The 19,624-nt window shown below is 18.2% G+C and overlaps 4 protein-coding genes across 4 annotated transcripts; 1 reads left to right on the top strand and 3 right to left on the bottom strand.

Moving 5' to 3' along the window:
- Positions 1–144: 144 nt before the first annotated feature.
- On the bottom strand, positions 145–2,571 carry SRAE_X000025400 (UDP-glucuronosyl/UDP-glucosyltransferase family-containing protein; the record flags this gene model as incomplete). The annotated part of the gene is made up of 5 exons (XM_024644575.1): positions 145–335; positions 1,116–1,817; positions 2,049–2,144; positions 2,181–2,488; positions 2,564–2,571. The coding sequence occupies 5 exons, from the start codon at positions 2,569–2,571 to the stop codon at positions 145–147; spliced, it is 1,305 nt and encodes a 434-aa protein (XP_024510120.1).
- Positions 2,572–3,607: 1,036 nt separating this feature from the next.
- SRAE_X000025300 (UDP-glucuronosyl/UDP-glucosyltransferase family-containing protein) lies at positions 3,608–5,188 on the top strand (the record flags this gene model as incomplete). Its single annotated transcript, XM_024644574.1, has 3 exons — positions 3,608–3,841; positions 3,884–4,745; positions 4,791–5,188. 3 exons carry the CDS (start codon positions 3,608–3,610, stop codon positions 5,186–5,188), a joined length of 1,494 nt encoding a protein of 497 aa, XP_024510119.1.
- A 2,543-nt stretch (positions 5,189–7,731) lies between these two features.
- On the bottom strand, positions 7,732–12,515 carry SRAE_X000025200 (Hypothetical protein; the record flags this gene model as incomplete). Its single annotated transcript, XM_024644572.1, has 5 exons — positions 7,732–7,987; positions 10,089–10,297; positions 10,336–10,436; positions 11,834–12,170; positions 12,213–12,515. 5 exons carry the CDS (start codon positions 12,513–12,515, stop codon positions 7,732–7,734), a joined length of 1,206 nt encoding a protein of 401 aa, XP_024510118.1.
- A 1,873-nt stretch (positions 12,516–14,388) lies between these two features.
- Positions 14,389–16,841, bottom strand: SRAE_X000025100 (Solute carrier family 22 member 13; the record flags this gene model as incomplete). The annotated part of the gene is made up of 6 exons (XM_024644571.1): positions 14,389–14,445; positions 14,562–15,657; positions 15,694–15,901; positions 15,956–15,998; positions 16,049–16,624; positions 16,758–16,841. 6 exons carry the CDS (start codon positions 16,839–16,841, stop codon positions 14,389–14,391), a joined length of 2,064 nt encoding a protein of 687 aa, XP_024510117.1.
- Positions 16,842–19,624: the final 2,783 nt, after the last annotated feature.

Here is a 19,624-nt window from a genome sequence, read left to right as displayed (position 1 = left end):
TAAAAAATTCAAGACCAAAGTAATATAATTTTTTTCAAAAATAATTTATTATTGTTTTTATTTTACAATAAATATTTTAACATATAATATACTCGAAATTACAAAATTTCTTGATTAAAAAAATTAAAACTATTATCATATTAATTAACATGGTATTACTGGAACATATTCTGGTTGATATACAATATTATAGCAATCATCGGGATAATATTGAACATATCCATATTGGCGTTTTTTTCTTTCATGTTCAGAACAATGAATATTTGTAGCAACAATTAAAATAATTGTTAAAATAAAAAATAGCCAAATTTTATTCATAATAGATTTTAAACAATCTTTAAATAAGTTTTGAAATTATCTCTTTTTATAGGTACAAATGTTATTGTGTAAATTGACTTTTTATATTCAAAAAAGTAAACATTTAAATTGCTAAAATTTTATATTTCTATTGGAAAAAAATTTTTACATTAATATTATTTTCTTTGTCAATCACAATATTAAAACAATTTTAAAATATTAAAGTAAATTTACATATATGTATAAATATTTTATGAATTAAATTAAATCATTTGATACACAAACATTTTCCAATTACTTTTTGCCAAAATTATTTAATTACCTTTAAAAAGTTAAAGTTTTTTAATCTAAAAGTTACTCTTGTAAATATTAATTAAAAAAAAATTTTTTTTTTATAAATTATAAATATTTGTTATCTAACTAAATTTATATTTATTTTTTTAAAATCTTATATTTAACAAATTTTCTTTGTATTAGCTGATTAAAAAACAATATTTATAATTAACTATTTATATACTGAAATATATTTTATTAAAAGTTATTAATTATATATATATACATAACATACTTTTTGTTAAAATTTATAAATTGTTTATATTGTTAAAAGTTTTATTTATAGATTGTCAAATATAGGATCGTTAAATTTTTTATTAAATCATAATAATCATTGTTGTTAATTTATATTATAATTAATATTATAAAAGTTATAAATATTATAAAAGTTGTAAACAAGAACAAAATAACGTCAAGATTGAAAAACTTAACAAATGATATATTAACACTTTCATTAATAATTTCTATATTTGTATTTGTACTACCAGCATATTCTGTTACTTTAACAACAATTTCATTACTTTTAAATGGTGATTTTTCATAAAGATTTTTTAATTCTTTAACATTTTTAGTATATTTTTTACTTTGAAGCATTTTCCATATTTTATTTTTAAATAATTTTGAATTGTTTAAATTTAATTTATTAAAATAATCTCCAATTTTTAATCTTAAAATCATTCCAGTATTTCTGTCTTGATCTCCAAAAACAGGAATAACTAACATACTTTTACCAGCACTAATTGCTTCATTTATAGAATTTTGACCACCATGAGTTATAAAAAGATTAATTCTATTATCATGAAGAATGTCAGTTTGTGGTATCCATTTATAAACATAAACATTGTTTGGTATTTTTAATGTTAAATTAAAATTAGGTATATTAATAATAAAAGTAACTTCTTGTAATTTTGAAAATGTTTTAAAAATATTTTCTATTAAATATTGTGACATATAATGTAATGTTATAATTGATCCAAATGAAAAAAGAACATTATATTTTTTAATATTTAAAATATTATTAATATTTTTATTTAATGGTTTTGGTTTTTGTAAAGCTATTCCTCCAATGTAGTATATTTTATTTGTTAAAGGAAGTGAATAATCCAAAAATGACATTAAATTAATAAAAATAGCTGATGATTTTATAAAAACATTTGAAATATCTACAGTTTTTCCTTTATTTTTGTCTGAATAAATTTTTTCTATTTTATATTTTAAAAAATGTTTAAAATATAATTTTTCCACATAATAATAAATAAAGTTAGATATTCTTTCATTAAATGTTAATATACCTTCACTTCTTAAAAAAGTTGTTGGAATATAACTTGTAGGAAAATATAATCCAAGATAATCATATGCTAATTCATTCAAAAAAAATGGTGAAGAAAAAATATTTTTTTTAATATTATAATGCTTACTAAGAACCAATGGACATAATAAAAAAATTTCTGAAATCATTATATCAAAATTTATTTGACGTATATTTTCTGTTATCTTATCCTGATCAAAAATATCTAAAAAGTTAAAAATAAAAATAAAATATATCTTACATTTACATGTATCAACATATTCATTACTAATACTTTGAAATTTTAAAAGTTTCAAAAGAATATGGTCATCTTTTATCCACATATCTTTAAGAGATTCTCCATTTATAATTTGATTTTTAAGTTTTTTTTCAATTGGAACATAAATAAAATTTGCATATTTTGTTAGATTACTTTTGGATAACGAAGAAAATCCCAATGTCATTAGTGTAACATTGTGACCACTTTTTGATAATGTATCAGCAATTTTAGCATTAAATAAATTATGACTATATCCATGTCCTGAAGAAAACACTAAAATTTTTAGAGATCTTGTAAAAGAAATAATATAAAATATAAGAAATAGTGCTTTATTATAAAATAACATTTTTTAATAATAACCTAACTTTTTCATTTTTAATATAAGAATTATTTTAACATTTAAATTATTGTTAAATTTTTCTAATGTATACATATTATAAATTTGAAAATAATCAAAATAAATATTTTATGTATTTTTCAGTTAAAAATGTTACAAGAAAATTGCGTCAATGATTTAATTTTAAAATACCATTGATAAGACATTTATTTGTAAATATCAGCAAAAATTTAATTTTTTTTGTTCCAAAAAGTTATCATGTATTTTTCTTTACGATTTTTCTTTTATTAATATCACAATTTTAAATGTTAATAATTGTAATCTGATTTTATCACAAAAAGTATTTTATCAGTCACACTTTTATTTATAAATTTTTAATTTTCTTAGTGTAGGTTAATAATAATTTATAAACAATATTGTAAAACATTTTTATATATAAAAAAAAATAAAATATAAAATTTAATATTTAACTTTATATATGTTTTTGTTTTAAACATCATTTTTTATATGATTGCTTTAACAATCATTATTTTATTTACATATTGATAAATGATAAAATATAAATTATTACTTAACTTGAAAAAAAAATTATCTTTTGAAAAAAAATGATACACTGATAACAGATAAAGTGAATTTATGTTAGTGTTTCTATAATCTGTAATTTATTTGATTTTGAAATATTTTTTAATTATTTCTATTAATAAACCATTATCTACCTTAATACAAAAGATTATAATGATAATATAACAGCTTTATAACTTTTTTATCATAAGATAAGATAAAAAAGGGTAATTAATAAAAATTATTGGTACCTATTTATGCATATTTGTTGCAGAATAAAGAAAAGAAGTTGAGTGAATTAAACTTTTAATATTTTTGACATCAAAATTTTTATCATTCTGATTACAATAGCATTATCAATGATTTAATTTGTGATAAAATGTATTTAAAATCAACTTTGAAATAGTAAATTTATCATTATTTTTTAAAAATGTCGCATTTTAATCTTTTGTTTTTTTTACTTTTTTTTACTCCTATAAATGGATATAAAATTTTGCTATATAACCCTAAAATGGGACATTCTCATGTTAATTTTATGAGTCAAATGACAAAGTTATTAGTTAAAGCAGGACATGATGTAACTGTTTTGTCTTCAAATATTGATAGTACATTAAAAGATCCATACTCTGAACCAGGTAAAATTTATTATACAGATCCAGATCCATTTATTACAAAAATGACAAAAAATCAAAGTTTTGTTAAAGATATGTGGAAATCAACAAAAAGTATTACAGGTCAAAAAAAAGTTAGTAAATAATTAGTTAAAAAAACAAATATATATTTTTAGGTGTTTAGTAATTTTATGTTAGCATTAAGACTTCAAGGAATAACTATAATTAATAATAAAGAATTGGAAAAATTTGTAATTTCACAAAACTTTGATGCTGCAATTGCTGAAGGAATGTATTTGTATATGTTTGGTTTATTTAAAGCATGGAAAATAGAAACAACAATAGTAGCAACATCTACAGTTATGTTTGATATATATTATCCAATGTTTGGTATACCATTCCCTACTTCTTATGTTCCTTCTGCTATTGTTGGATTTAGTGATAGAATGACATATAAAGAAAGAACAATAAATCTTTTAACATATTTATATTTTACTTATTTCTCAGATTTCAATACAAAACATTCAACATTAGAAGATATTTTTGAGGAAAAATATGGTGTTGGTTTTTATGATTCACAAAAAATTATGACAAATGCATCTTTTGTTTTAATCAATTCAAATCCATTTTTAGATATTCCAACACCAAAAAGTCCTAAAATGGTTGAAATATCTGGTATAGGTATTCCAAAACCAAAACCTGTTACTAAAGAATTTGATGAAATATTAAATTTAAGAAATAAAACTATCTTGATATCATTTGGATCAGTAGCAAAAAGTACATATATGAATGAAAATATGAAAAATGAAATATTAAAAACAATAAAAAGTTTTCCTGATATAACATTTATTTGGAAATATGAAACACCAGAAGATGGTCATGGTTCTGGTATTGAAAATTTAATTCTTAGCAAATGGGTTCCACAAAATGATTTGTTGAATGATGAAAGATTAACACTTTTTATTACTCATGGAGGAATGGGAAGTACAACAGAGGTTGCTTTTAGTAATGTTCCAGCATTAGCCGTTCCAATATTTGGTAATATAAACTTTCTATTTATTTTAAATTAAAATTATATTATAGGTGATCAAATGAGAAATGCAAAATTAATTGAAAGATTAGAAATAGGTTTAGCAGTTGAAAAAGAAATTCTTGAAGATTCTAATCAATTGAGTGAAAAAATATTAGAAGTATTAAATAACGAAAAATATAAAATTAATTCATTAAAGACAGCTGAAATGTTACGCAACCGACCTATATCATCTGAAGAATTATTAATAAAACATGTTGATTTTGCTTGCAGATTTGGACAACTTCCAAGATTAGATTTAGCTTCTAAAGATATGGGTGTAATTGAATATTACAATATTGATATTATCGTTCCATTTATTGTAGTTTGTATAATTATAATTTACCTTTTTTTCAAAATACTTGCAACGATATTTTCAAAACTATTTTTGAAAAAAGAGAAAAAAGATTAATTTTATTTTTTAACCATTCATAACCGCCACAATAATAAGTTAATTTCAAAGAAGTACAATTTTAACAATATATATTTACATTATCATTTTAAAAAAAATATACACAGAAAAAATTCTTCGTCATTACGACGGTGTTTTGAAAAAGTAAGTGATATTTTTTTAAACATTAAAGTTTTTATTTGCATATAAATAAATATATTATAAAAAATATTTTACCATTTAAAAATTAAAACAAAGATAATTATTTGACAACATAAAAAATTTTTTTATTTTATGTTATTGTTAAAAACTTTTATTAAAATAATAAAGTTAATTGAATTAATATAAATACAACGAAAAAATAATAACTAAACATGATTTTTTATTCAAATGTATGTGCTTTTACAATATTTTAGACTAATAAATAGAAATAAATATTATTATTTTTATAATAAAAATTTATCATTATGCTGTTATAGCACTATTATTAAAATTAATTAAAGTTAATACGAAACTATTCAAGATAACTATTTCTTACAAAAAAGTAGTTTAATAAAAAAATGAAATTAATAGCAATTTAATAACTTTCTAATAAAATAACTTAAATATAAATATATTTTTTTATTAATTAATCATAACTATTGTATTTATTTATTGTTTTGTTGTATTTTTATTATTTCAATAAAACTTTTAACAATTAAAAAAAATAAAAAATTTTAATATTGTCTAAAAATAACTGTTTTTTTAATTAATAGATGGTAAAAAATTTTATATTAATATATTTATTTATATAAAACAAATATTTTTTTAAAATGGCAAATTTTAATACAACACTATAAAATTTTCATTCAAAAATATACATAAATTAAAGTTATTATTTTTTATCAGTACATTATTTACATAATAATTAGCAAATGAAAGTGTTATATTATCAAATATATATTTGTGATTCATTATTTAAAATTTATACCTTTATGTTAAACTTTTTTTTTTTTAATAAATTTATAACGTTACCATTATTTAAATTTCTTATATCAAACAATATATAAATAAACTACAGAAAGTAAAGTAAAAATAATTTAATTTGAACTGTATATAGAACTATATAAATATTGTATTAATAATAACCATTTTTTTTTATATCTATAAATAAATGATAGAAATATTGTTATATGTATTGAAATAAATTTTTTTTAATTATGGTATAAATGTAATATATTCAGTAAAGTATGAATTAGAATAATTAAATTTTAATAGTTTCTTATTTTTTCAAAACTGCAAAAAAAAAGCAATTTTCTTATCATAAATTTGGTCTAAAATGAATCTAGTAGTTAGAGAAAAATAGTATTTGGGATTTTCAAATATGGAGAATTAGAAAAAAGCAAAAAGAAACTCTCTGGCGGGGAATCGAACCCCGGTCTCGCACGTGACAGGCGCGGATACTCACCACTATACTACCAGAGATGATATTGATGCCATGGCATCTCTCCGAAAACGGAAGTCTTTATACATTATTTTTTTTTTATCTTTATTAAAATAATAGTATGTATAAAATGTTTTGTTTAAAAAAAGAACAAAATATGAATTTAAAAAAAATTTATAAATTATAATATATGTCTTATGAGCAAATTTACAACACTTGGTTAATATAACTTCAGTTATTCTGAAACAAAAAGCCACATTTTTATAAAGTAGATGTCAAATTGGTTGTTTAGAGATAATTCAATGATGATTTTTACAGAATAATTATTGAATCAAATGTTAATTATTAATGTACTCATGATATATTTAAAATTACTTTAAATAATAATTGCTATGAGGTAAGCTGCTAAAATATTAACTTCTGTTAGTTTAGAAAATTTTACTTTATAAACTTTGTCTTAAAATATTAACAAATATAGATGTTTTTAAGCCTATCAAATATTATTTTAGAAAATCTTTTTTACTTTTAAATAGAAATTATTAAATTTACATATTTAAAAATTAACAATTTTCAAAGATATGTTCAATATTCAAGGATAGCCTTTTTTATGTCCTTTCTATACGCTATAAAAAAAATGTTTGATTCCAAAATTAAATTACAACTAAAACAAAAATTTTTAATATACTCTAAATTTTTGTAGTAAATATAAAAAACTACATAAAATATATAAAATGTTTTGTTCTTTAAAATTACTTTTCAAAAAAGTTTTTCAATTTGAAAAATTTCTTAGACTTGTTTATTGTTTTATTTTTTTTTTCATTCACTAATTTTGTATTTTTTAATGTATGTTATATTTGCTAAATTTAAAAACAATTATTTTCATATTCAATTAATTAATAAACTTTTAAGTTATAATATCAATAATTTTAATTAAAATTAAAATATTTATTTTTAAAAACATATGTGTCAAAAGTTTTAGCCAAAAACATTTTTTATTTTAAAATAATTAAGCGCAAATTATTCGCATAAATTTTATAATATAGTTCTGACGTTTTTTCATATGTTTTAATTTGAAAATTAAAAAAATAAAACACACGTATTAAAAAGTATTTTTTTTATTCGTATTTCAATATACAAAAATTTAAGGTATGTATATAAATCTTCTTCTAGAAAGAATTCTACTAAAAATTTCATCTGAGTAACATTCATCTTTAAAACATGTATAATTATCAGGACAAAGTTTGTTTAAGCAAGGTCCAATAGGTTCATAATTTTTCCTTATTATTATATTTCTTGGTGGAAAATAAAAATCATGGAACCAAGGATCATGATGAAAAAATCCACCTCTGTGACAAAAATGTCTTCCATGTCCATGTAAAAAAGAAAGACAATTATGACTAATAAATAAGAAATAACAAATTGTTGTAATAAAAAAGTAGTTTAATATCATCTCGAAATAAAAAATTATTATAAATTTAACTAAAATTAATGTATACTTTAGTATTTATACATGCAATCCAATTTGATCACGTTATATTTTAATATTGAATTTACTTTTTATACATCTATTTAACTAATAGCTACTTTGGTTGTTATATAATCATAAAAAAAATATATTTCATTGCAAATATTTAAATTTGCCAACTATCAAAAGAGTATTAATTATTTGAATAGTAATTAAGAAAGGCTTCTTTAACACTATAAAAAAATATAGATAGTACAGATTATAATAATTAATATTCTTGTATATAAAAATAAACACAAAAATTATGTAAAAAAAAACTAAAATAGAATCAATTTTTTAAATATTTATTTTACTTTCATAGCATTTTTTTATTATTTAAAAATATTTGTGTAGAAGTTTGTTTTTAATTTAAATTATAATACAAAGTGATTTTAATACAAAAATGAGATTATAATAAATGAAATATAAGTTAATTGAAATAAGTTTGCAGAAACAAAAAGTGTTATTAAACATTATTATTACTTTTAATGTTTTTTATATATATTAATATTGTACTTGTAAATTGATATTTAGCACATTTTAAAAACAATATTATTTCTTTATACTTTTTTATCTTAAGATCTAATTTAAAAATTTCTCTTATTAATATTATTAACTAAATCCAACAAATTTCAAAATTTAATTTAAACAAATATATGAGAGTATGAAAATAATATAAAATTTGTTTTGTAAAAGTACAATATTTTATTAAATTATTATATTAAATATATATTTTATAATAATAAAAAGACAAATTGTTAAGAGAGTTTTTTAAGTACAAGAGAATAATATCAATGCAAATAAATTTAAAGTTTTTATTTTTGTTGTTGTTGTTTATATACTTCTTAACTTTACTTCTCCGACTATTTTTCTATTTATCAGTTACCGTATCTATTTTGTAATTAGACAAATTTTATTGCGAATTTAACTCATTTCTTACTGTATATAAAATATATTTCCAACAATATATTTTATATAAAAAATTAAAAAAAATAAAGCAACTAAAGTAAACATAACTATTATTTTATAAAATTTTTAATGACAAAATAAAAAAGCAAATATTTTGATAAATAAGTACGTTATTATAAATGACATTAGAAGAAAATATAATTTTTATATGATACAAGTAACTTCTGGTACTTAATATAATATACATAATTTAAAAAAATTTTTAATTTAACAATTGTTTATAAGTTTTTCTAAAGACTAAATATTAATAAAATTTGAAATATTACTTTATTGATAATAATCACATTGTAATTAAAAGATATGATTAGTAAAAAAAAGTGTTCAAGAAAAGTAAAGTATTTAAGTCAAAATTTATTTCAAACTACAAGTTTGTGAAAATTTTCATCTATTATAAACAGTTTATAATTTTTTTTAAAAATATTTTGATAAATTTCTAAATAATTATCCATAATTTATTATTTAAAAATTAAGTATAATTTAAAACAAATTTATACTATAAAAATACTACAAATTTAATTTATTTACTTTTTATTTTCAAAGTATTTGACTTTACCAAATTTGTTTTCTTAACCAATATTTGTTTTTGCTTTTTTAATGCTTTATACTTAAAAAAAAGAATATATAATGCTGAAAACAATGCATAAATTATAATAAAAAAAGATATTGTATTTGTAGTTGGTTCTGTAAACCAATAATATTTCTTGTCATAAAAAAAAATAACAATTATAAGATCGTATAATAATGGTGTGTATAAAAGTACTACTGGTAATAAAGAGTTTACAACATGATGATTTAATTGCGTTATGTAGTCATTCTTAACTGACGTTTGTTTATTATGTTCTTGTAATTGACGAATAAATTTTAACATTGTTCTGATAATAACAAAATAATGTGTAGAAAAACTGATAAAATTAATAAACACAAAACAAAAAAAAATAAAAAGTATATATTGTTTTGATCCTCCAAATGCCAATATTGCATAATTAGTTTTGAGATATTCGTTTAATTTTTCATCAGAAATATACCATAAATTTATTGCTTCATTTCTAGGTATTAAAGCAAAACTTAAAGTTATAAAAACAGTAAGACTATTTGCAGCTAAAATTATAAAACTAAACTTTTGTATACAATTGTTCTCATGAAATCCCACTTTTCTACACATAATGTTATATTGTCCATTAAATGCATAAACTATTGAAAATGTTTCAACACATATAAATGATATAAATATGCACTAAATAAAGTAATAAAAAAAAGATTTAAAAAACATACAACAGAAAAACCACATGCGTAATCACCAATAAATCTAACTACTCCATAACATATCATTGTTTTTCTTGGAAGAAATGTACGAAATTCACCAATTACAAAACCTAACAAATTATAAAAAATATGAATTGTTCTTACAACAGATAAAAATCTTGTGTAAGAACTTTTAGTTGTCTTCCATTCTCTTAACAGTAGAAATGATACAAGTATTTGAAAAAACAATGCCATTATAGATAAAACTGTCGTCAAACGACAATAATCTTCATGTGGACATGAAGAAAATATTGTTTTAGTAAATAAATACATTAAAAAGTGATAAATTTTAATATATTATATAAATATATTCTAAAAACATTCTAATTAATAATTACCTATGAATACAATTAATTTATTGTAATTAAAATGTTTTTATATATTCTTAGCAAAGAAACCAAAGAACAAAGTTTATTAAACTTTAATTATATTAAATTATTAGAAAATTATATTTCTTATAAAATATTTACTGTGTTTTTAAATACTAAAAAAAATCAAAAGACTATAATTTAGGTGGTATATATTATAAACATCACCATAATTTTTTTTTAATTTTTAACATTAATAATTATAAAAATACATATTTTAATAAGGTGCCATTTTGGTTTAACATAATAAATTGACAGTTTTAAAAAAATTAGTTTAATACATAATGGCATAAAATATTTATATTTTATAATGTATCACTAAATTTCTTTCTTTTTTTATCAGCAATTTTAATGCATGCACTTGATGATTTCATATGTCTTGTTTATTTGCTAGTCAAAAATTTCATAAGGCTATCTGAAATTTTTTAAAATAAATAAAATAATATCTTTATTTATGTCATTAATGAAAAATAAAATATTAAAATCCCAAAAATTATTAAACTTTTAAAATTACAACTTGAAAAGTTATCAATTTTTATTATTTTATTGTTATAAATAGTTTTTACAAAAGTAATAAAGAATATACACAAATTTAAAAAAAAAAATTTTAATTTTTTTATCATTTACTATCATTAAAATAAATTTGAGAAAAGTAACATATAATTTTTGCAAAAAAAAAAGAAATAAATCAGCTGTATGAGTTATTAAAACACTTCATTTTATTTACTTTTATTTTTTTGTAATACTTTGTGTTTTTAAGCTGATTATTTTAACGACATTTTTTTTTTGCCTTTTTAATATAATATACTTAAATAAAAGGACATATAATGCTGAAGTAATTGCATATATTATTATAAAAAATGGTATTGTATTTGTAGTTGGTTCTGTGAACCAATAATATTTCTTGTCATAAAAAAATAAAAATACTATAACAGTATATAGTAATGGTAAATAGAGAAACAATATTGGTAACGTAGATTTTATGACATGATAACACATCTGTGTTATATAATTATTTTTAACTATTGCTTGTCTATTATGTTCTTGTAATTGACGAATAAATTTCAACATTGATTTAAAAATTATAAAATAATGTACACCAATATTGATAAAAATTATCATAATAAAAGTTAAAAAAATAAAAAGCATATATTGTTTTGATCCTCCAAATGCCAAAATTGCATAATGGGTTTTAAGATATTCTTTTAATTTTTCATCAAAAACATACCACAAATCTATTGCCTCATTTCTTGATATTAAAGCATAATTTAAAGTAATGAAAATAGTAAAACTATTAACAGCAAAAATTGCAAAACTAAATTTTTGCCATAAAGTATTATCATGAAATCCTACTTTTCTGCACATAATATTATACTGTCCATTGAATGCATAAACTATTGAAAATGATTCAATACATATAAATGATATTTGTCCACACTATAAAAAAAAATTAAAAAAATAAAAATTTTTAAAACTTACAAATGTAACACCACAAGCATAATCACCCAAGTATCTTATAATTCCATAACAAATCACTGTTTTTCTTGGAAAAAATGTACGAAATTCACCAATTACAAGACCTAACAAATTATAAAAAATATGAATTGTTCTTACAACAGCTAAAAATCTTGTGTAAGAACTTTTAGTTGCTTTCCATTCTCTTAATAATATAATAGCTACTAAGACTTGAAAAAATAATGCTATCAAAGCTAAAATTGTTGTCAATCGGCAATTACTTTCATGTGGACATGAAGAAAATATTGTTTCACCAAATAAATACATAAAGAAATGTGAAACAATTTTAAAATGTTAAAAAATATAATTTTAAACTTAATAAAAATGATTTTTTATTATACTATTATTAATTTATTAGTTTACAGTTATAAACAATTCTGTTAGAAAATACAATCTGCATTTAAATTTTGTCCATTTTTAATTATATATAATTTAATTAATACCTATAAAGCTTAAGATAATGAATAAGAATTATAATTTTGTTTTGTAGGTGTTTATTTATGCAATTTTGCATATGTTATAAACAGATGTAATAAAATTTATGTATTTAAAATTTTAATTTTATTTGTGTAAATAAAATTAAGATTAATAAATTTTTTAATATTAATTGGTGATATAATTATTTGTATGTAATGAAATTTACTTTTTTTAACCTAGTGATATGTAACAAATTGTAATTTCTTAATTTGTATATTAAAAAAGTATAAATAAAATAAGTTATTTGCTGTTTATTTTTTATTTTAATAAATTAGTAATCGTAGAAAATAATAACCATTTATTGTGATAGGATAATAACATTTATTATACAATTACTAAAATCAGTTTTTATTAATATAACATATGATATCATTGATAAAGAAAAATTAAAAATCATTAAATATAAGTGTTAAATAACATAATCTATATATAATCATTATAAATAACATTAAGTATGTTTTTATCACTAATTGAAATTTTTTTTAGCTTGAACATACAATTATGATAAAAATTATTGTCAAAATCTTTACCACAATTAGTTTCAAGAAATTACTTTCAAATTGCATAGTAAAAGGCATTTAAATTTATTGTTAATAATTGTTTTTATATTTATTTTTAAGAAGTATCGTTTAACAATCAAAATGTCATTGAATATATAAAAAAAATATTTTTAATTAGCCCAATAACAATATTTAAGAATGAAATTCAAGAAAGTTTTGAAAATTATCAAAATAAATTGTAAATATTGTGTTTTTAGGGTAGATCAATATAATTACTACAGTGATATTCGTGTAAAATGAATATATTTCTTGTTAATAAAGAAAAACAGCAATTTTTTTCATTTTTCAACCAAGGCAAGCGTTGATGGTTAAGTGGTATAATTCTCGCCTGCCACGCGGGAGTCCCGGGTTCGATTCCCGGTCAACGCATGTTTTTTAGAAAATTTAAAATTTGATAATGATAAAAATAATAATAAAATGTGTTTTCAAAGTCAATTAATTTTTGTTGTTAGTTTATTCGTTTTTTATTTTAAATATACAACATATCTGGGATGATAACTTTATTCTCTTCTCAACTTTAAAATATATTTAAAATCATCTCTAAGGTTTTTTGGAGTATAAAATTTTACACATTTTTAATATCAATAGCTGTTATCACTCTTTTTTATAATAGAACAAAGTCATTTGAAAGATTTTCAATCTAAGTTGCTTTATTAAAAAGACGCACTTTCTATATACATTAATTGTTAAAAAAGTAACAATATTAAATTATATTTATTTTAATGAATAATCACTATATATATAAAAAAAAAAACTATTTTTTTTTCATGTGATATAAAAGTTATCTAATAACATGCAAATTAGAAATTCAGAAATCTTAACACGTGGCAATTTTTTTTGAACCTTCTTTATTATTAATTAAAGATTAATTTCAAAGTATTTTAATTTGTTCTTAGTGTTTCTACTTAAAGTTTATTTAATAAAATTAATAATATTTATAAAACTTTTCAAAGTATTAATGTATAAATTACATCATAATAAAAACTAAAGCCTTTTAATATATTTAGCAGAATTTAAGTTTTCTATTACGACATTATTTTTTGCATATATTTTATAATAAAAAAAACCATTTGCTATGATAATTTTTAAGTAGGAAATAATCTCTATGTATCATTTATTCTTTTTTCTGTATTTTTGCTTTTTTGAAATATTACAGCATCCTAAAAATAAAACAATTATATTAAAATTCATTATAAATTTAAAGATCATTTTTTTCAAAAAAAAAGACATTGCTTCCTTTTATTTTTAATAAATGTTAAAGATATAATTTACTTACAAAAATTGTTTCCGGTAGGGGTATATTTTTTGTTTCAGGTAATAATATTATTATAATACCTGCAATTAATGATAAAAATACAAAGATTGACATAGGTAAAAATGGAGATATAGTGTTAAAAGAAACAGCAATGTAACCTGATAATGCAGAACCACATCTTCCTATCATAGAGGAGACACCTACAACACTGTTTCTTACAATTGTTGGATATAATTCAGATGTAAAAATGTATAAAATATTAAATGCACCTTGAATACACATTTTACTTAATAAAATGAATATAAAAGATGTTTTATGTTTTTGATAAAAAATAAATATCATTGATAATATTAAAAAAATACCAGTGCCAATAAACATAATCATTTGTGATTTTCTTCTTCCAAATTTCATTAAATAAATACAAAATAAAAGTGTAGGTAATTCAATAAATCCTGCCAAACCATTATTTAAAAATAAATTTTCAGAAAAAATTGCTTTTTCTGCTCTACTTTGATCAGATATAACAATAACTAATCCATAATATATTAATGAAGCTGATATCCATATAAAAAAAACAATACCATTTTTCCATGATATATTTGAAAAAAATAATAAATTTAACATATTTTTTTCTTCATTTTTTTTTATCCATCTACTTCTTTCAGTATGTGTTATTAATTCTAAATCAGATGGAAGACTTTTTTTATTTATTTGACTTGCTTTTCTTATTATAAATTCAGCTTTATTAACTTTTCCTATTACCATTAACCATCGTGGACTTTCAGGTATAAAATAAAAAAATAATATTGAAATAGCTAATAATATTGTAGTAATATAATGTATCATTAACCATGATCTTGTTATGTAAGCTAAAATTGTTAAAAAAATATATCCAATTGCCCAGGGAATTTGTTGTATACAACCAACAATTGAACGATATTTATTACCAGTAATTTCCATAAAAAGTATATATGATGCTAAATTTGCTGCTTCATTACATATAGCTAATAATATTAATATTACAAGAAATGATCCTAAATCAACAGTATTTGGAAGTAGAAAAGAAAAAAATGTTGCTAAAAAAGTAAACACTAGAAGTGTTAATCTTCTTCCATATCTTAAATAATTAATATATTATTATTTTATAACATACCTATCAGATATATAACCACCAATAAAACAACCAATTAAATATCCCATTGAATATGAAAAAAAAACATGTGCTCGTGTCCAATTATTATCACAAATTATATTAAATTTAGTAACAATTGTTTCTTTCATTATTTTATTATCATATTCCCAAGATTCACATTTTTTCATATTATTTGAATTAATTAAATAATTTAAAATTGTATTACTATCTGTATTATTTAATGTAATATATATATTGTTAATATCATTTTTGTAAAAATTACATTGATCTTGTTTATATGATTTTCTATAATATTCATTATCTATCTAAAATATTTTTTAATAAAATTACTAATTTATAATATATTTAAAAGTACATATGGATATAATAAGCCTGAATCAAAAATTGTATTCCAGTTCCAAATTTCATTAGTATGAAAAATATTATTATCATTATTATTTTCTGTTGTGAAATTATTAATTTTACACCAATGATCTGGTTGGTACATCATATATATGAGACTTAAATTTAGCATTGCATGAGGTATTTTATAAAGTAATAGGGTAAGAAATATTAAAATTTGCCATCTGTTAAATCCACCAATTAATTCTAAAATTCCTTCGAAATCAATATTAATAAAATTGTCATTTATTGTTGTTAAAAAATGTTTCTTAATTACACTATATTTATGTTTACTAATTTCTGTTTCACTTTTATTTAATAATTGATTATGTCCAATTTTATTTGATTCTATTAAATTAATACTATCTATTGACTTTGAAAAAAAACAATTATTTGAATGTATATCATTTTCTGTTTCCTCAATAATTATATCCAAATTATGTTGATTTGTACAAGTTGTATTATTAACATAAATATTATCTAATAAATTATTTTTTTTATCAATAATAACTATTTTCTTTTCAAAAATATCATTTTTATTATTTAATTTCTAAAAAATTATAAAATATGTTTAAAAAATTAAATAAATATAATTATATTTTAATTAACAGTTTTAATATATTTTAATAATCAAAAAGATATATATATTTTAATATCTTAAAGTAATTTCTTTTAAAACTTACTTTATAAAATGTGTTAAAAAAACTATTAACATCATTTATTGGTGTATTATTGTATTTGACGTCAATAGAATATGTTTTATCCATTATTTTTTTTTAATAAAAAATAAGTACTTATTAATAAATATTATCAATGTTTATATAAAAATACGTTTATATACACAAAATAAAATATATCTTATCTTTAAAGATATTTATTTTACTAAAAATATTATTTGTTAAAAGTTGTTTAGATAGAGATAGGTAAAATAATAAATGAAATAATTAATATAAACATTTATCTTATAGCAATATATCAAAGGAAATATCTTATAAAATTTTGTCAGTTACTAATGACAAAATACTAATCTTTAATTATCATTAAAGACATATTAAATTAAGAATTAATAATAAAGTTAGAACTTTATAACTAAAAATATATTATTTTATAATAAATAAAAATTTTATTAAAAATAATTTAATTACAAAATTTTTATTCTTATTAATATACCTATACTAATTTACATTTATTTTTATGAAAGAAATTAATTTTTTTTTTCTTTTACTTTAATAATTGATAATAAAGTTTATAAAATTTCTTTATAATTAGATAAAAATCTTATAACTTTTTTTTTATAATTTATATCAGATATTTTAAAATTGAATTAAAAAAGATAAATTAATTTTTATAAAATGTGTAATTAATAATAAATACAATCAACATAAAAAAATAGAAAAAAATTAATAATATTAAAAATCCACAATTTTTGAAGTATTATTAGATATAAAAACTTACAAATATAAAAAAAATTGCATTAAATAATATTGCTATACAAAATTATTTATAAAAAAGTATCATTTTAAACTATCTCTAATATTTTATAATCTTTATGAATATAATTTTAAAAAATAGTATTCTTATTTTCTGCAGCATGATTCTAACATCAAAATTGTTATCATAATTAATACTGGATGATTAATTTTAAGTTTTATGCATATTTTAATAATTATATATTTTATCTTTAGTTAAAATTCTTGGTAATATTGATAAAGATAAAATTTTTTTCTAACTTTCATTTAAGTAATTTTTTATTTAATGATTCATAATTGAAAAAATGAAATCAATATAAAATTTTAAAGAAAAATGTTTTATTTTAAAATAATCATCTTAAAAATTAATTACTTTTAAATATTTATAAATATATTAAAAACATTTAATTGTTTATAAAATTACATAAAAATTTGAAATTTTTAATGTGTTTTAATTTGTAATTCTTAATAAATTATAAAAATGAAATACAACTACTATATTTATAAATTTAATTGTTGTAATTATATTTTGTTAAATAAACTTCTAATTTATTTAACACAAAGATTTATTTTTTGGTTATATTATTTTAAAATAAGAGTTACTATAAAATGAAAAAATTATATTAAGAATTTTTATATTAAATTTTTTATTTTCTCAATAAACTTTATTTCTAAAATTAAAATATAACTTAATTAAAATGGTATCATTAAACTTTTTTCTTTAACCAAAAATAAAAATCATTTATTTGAGTTCCTAAGTAATCTGATAGAAGATAAGGAATTAAATAACAAAAAAAAACTATCTATCTTAACATAAAAATTTTTAAATCATTCTAAAAACAATTTTTTCTACTGTTACATATGAACTTATCAAGCATATGTTAATTTTAGTATATTCTTTTATTTAAATTATATTTATTTTAATGCATATTTAAAAATTATTTAATTTTCTTTCAATGTATTAAAAAAAAATAATATTTTTATTTATAATCAAATTATGCATTGATTAATAAATTTTATACACTTATTTAGTTGGTTTATAATTACTCTTCATATATATTATCATATACGTCCATATTTTATTAAATATTATATATAAAGAATTTTTTATTATAAAAAATTAAAAATTTATAAAACGTTTATATATGGATAAAAAATTTCATATAAAAATAACTTTTTTATTGATGAAAAATATAAACAAACTATATTTTTTAGTCATAATGGTTTTTATAAAAATAGATATATATCAATTTTGTGATAATATAATTTGATTTAAAAAAAAAATTTTTTTTATTATTTATATAAAATTAAAAAAATTTATACTATTGAATATATTAATTTAACCTTTGCAAAAAATATAAGTTTTTATTTAATCATTAAAAGTCATATTACTTTAAATAATTTTAGAAACTTTTTTAATATTATTTAAGAATGTCACAATTATTGATATCTTATCTTAAATATGATCTAACTATTTTAATATTTTTATCATATTTAAAAGTGCTTTAAAAGCATGAATCACTGTTGTTATTTTAATATAATATATTTAAAAAGATACCCTTCTTTTTAACTATCATATATACATTTATTAATACAATTTAAGTTGCATATAATTCTGTTTTATGTTAAAATATATTAATTATGCTTATATTAGTGGATAAAATTATGTGTGATTTCCATATTCTAATGCTTATCATTTTTATCATAATTATTCTTAATAGTTCATCTACATTTATCTTTTTATTATTATGTATTAAAAAGAAGCATTTTTAAAAATTATTTTTTATATTATAATAAATACAAGGTTTTCAATTTAAAGTATAGTTGGCATCATTTATGCATATCAGGTGATACATTAAATTACGGATATATTAATATAAAATAAATTGTTTTGTTGTTATTTCTTCTTTTTTTTTAAATATATTTCAATTTTCTTTTTTCAAACGACAATATATAAAGATTATTAATGTAATAGATAATACCTATAGCTTCTTTTTTCCTATTTAATCTTTCTTATATATTTTTCATTAACGCAATTTCCTTTTTAAACAGATCTTTTGACTTACTTAATATTATAATTA

This window comes from Strongyloides ratti (genome assembly GCF_001040885.1).
Source record: "Strongyloides ratti genome assembly S_ratti_ED321, chromosome : X".
NCBI classification, from domain to species: domain Eukaryota; kingdom Metazoa; phylum Nematoda; class Chromadorea; order Rhabditida; family Strongyloididae; genus Strongyloides; species Strongyloides ratti.
The sequence above is the reverse complement of the archived record's forward strand: the minus strand, read 5'-3'. Positions and strand labels throughout refer to the sequence as shown.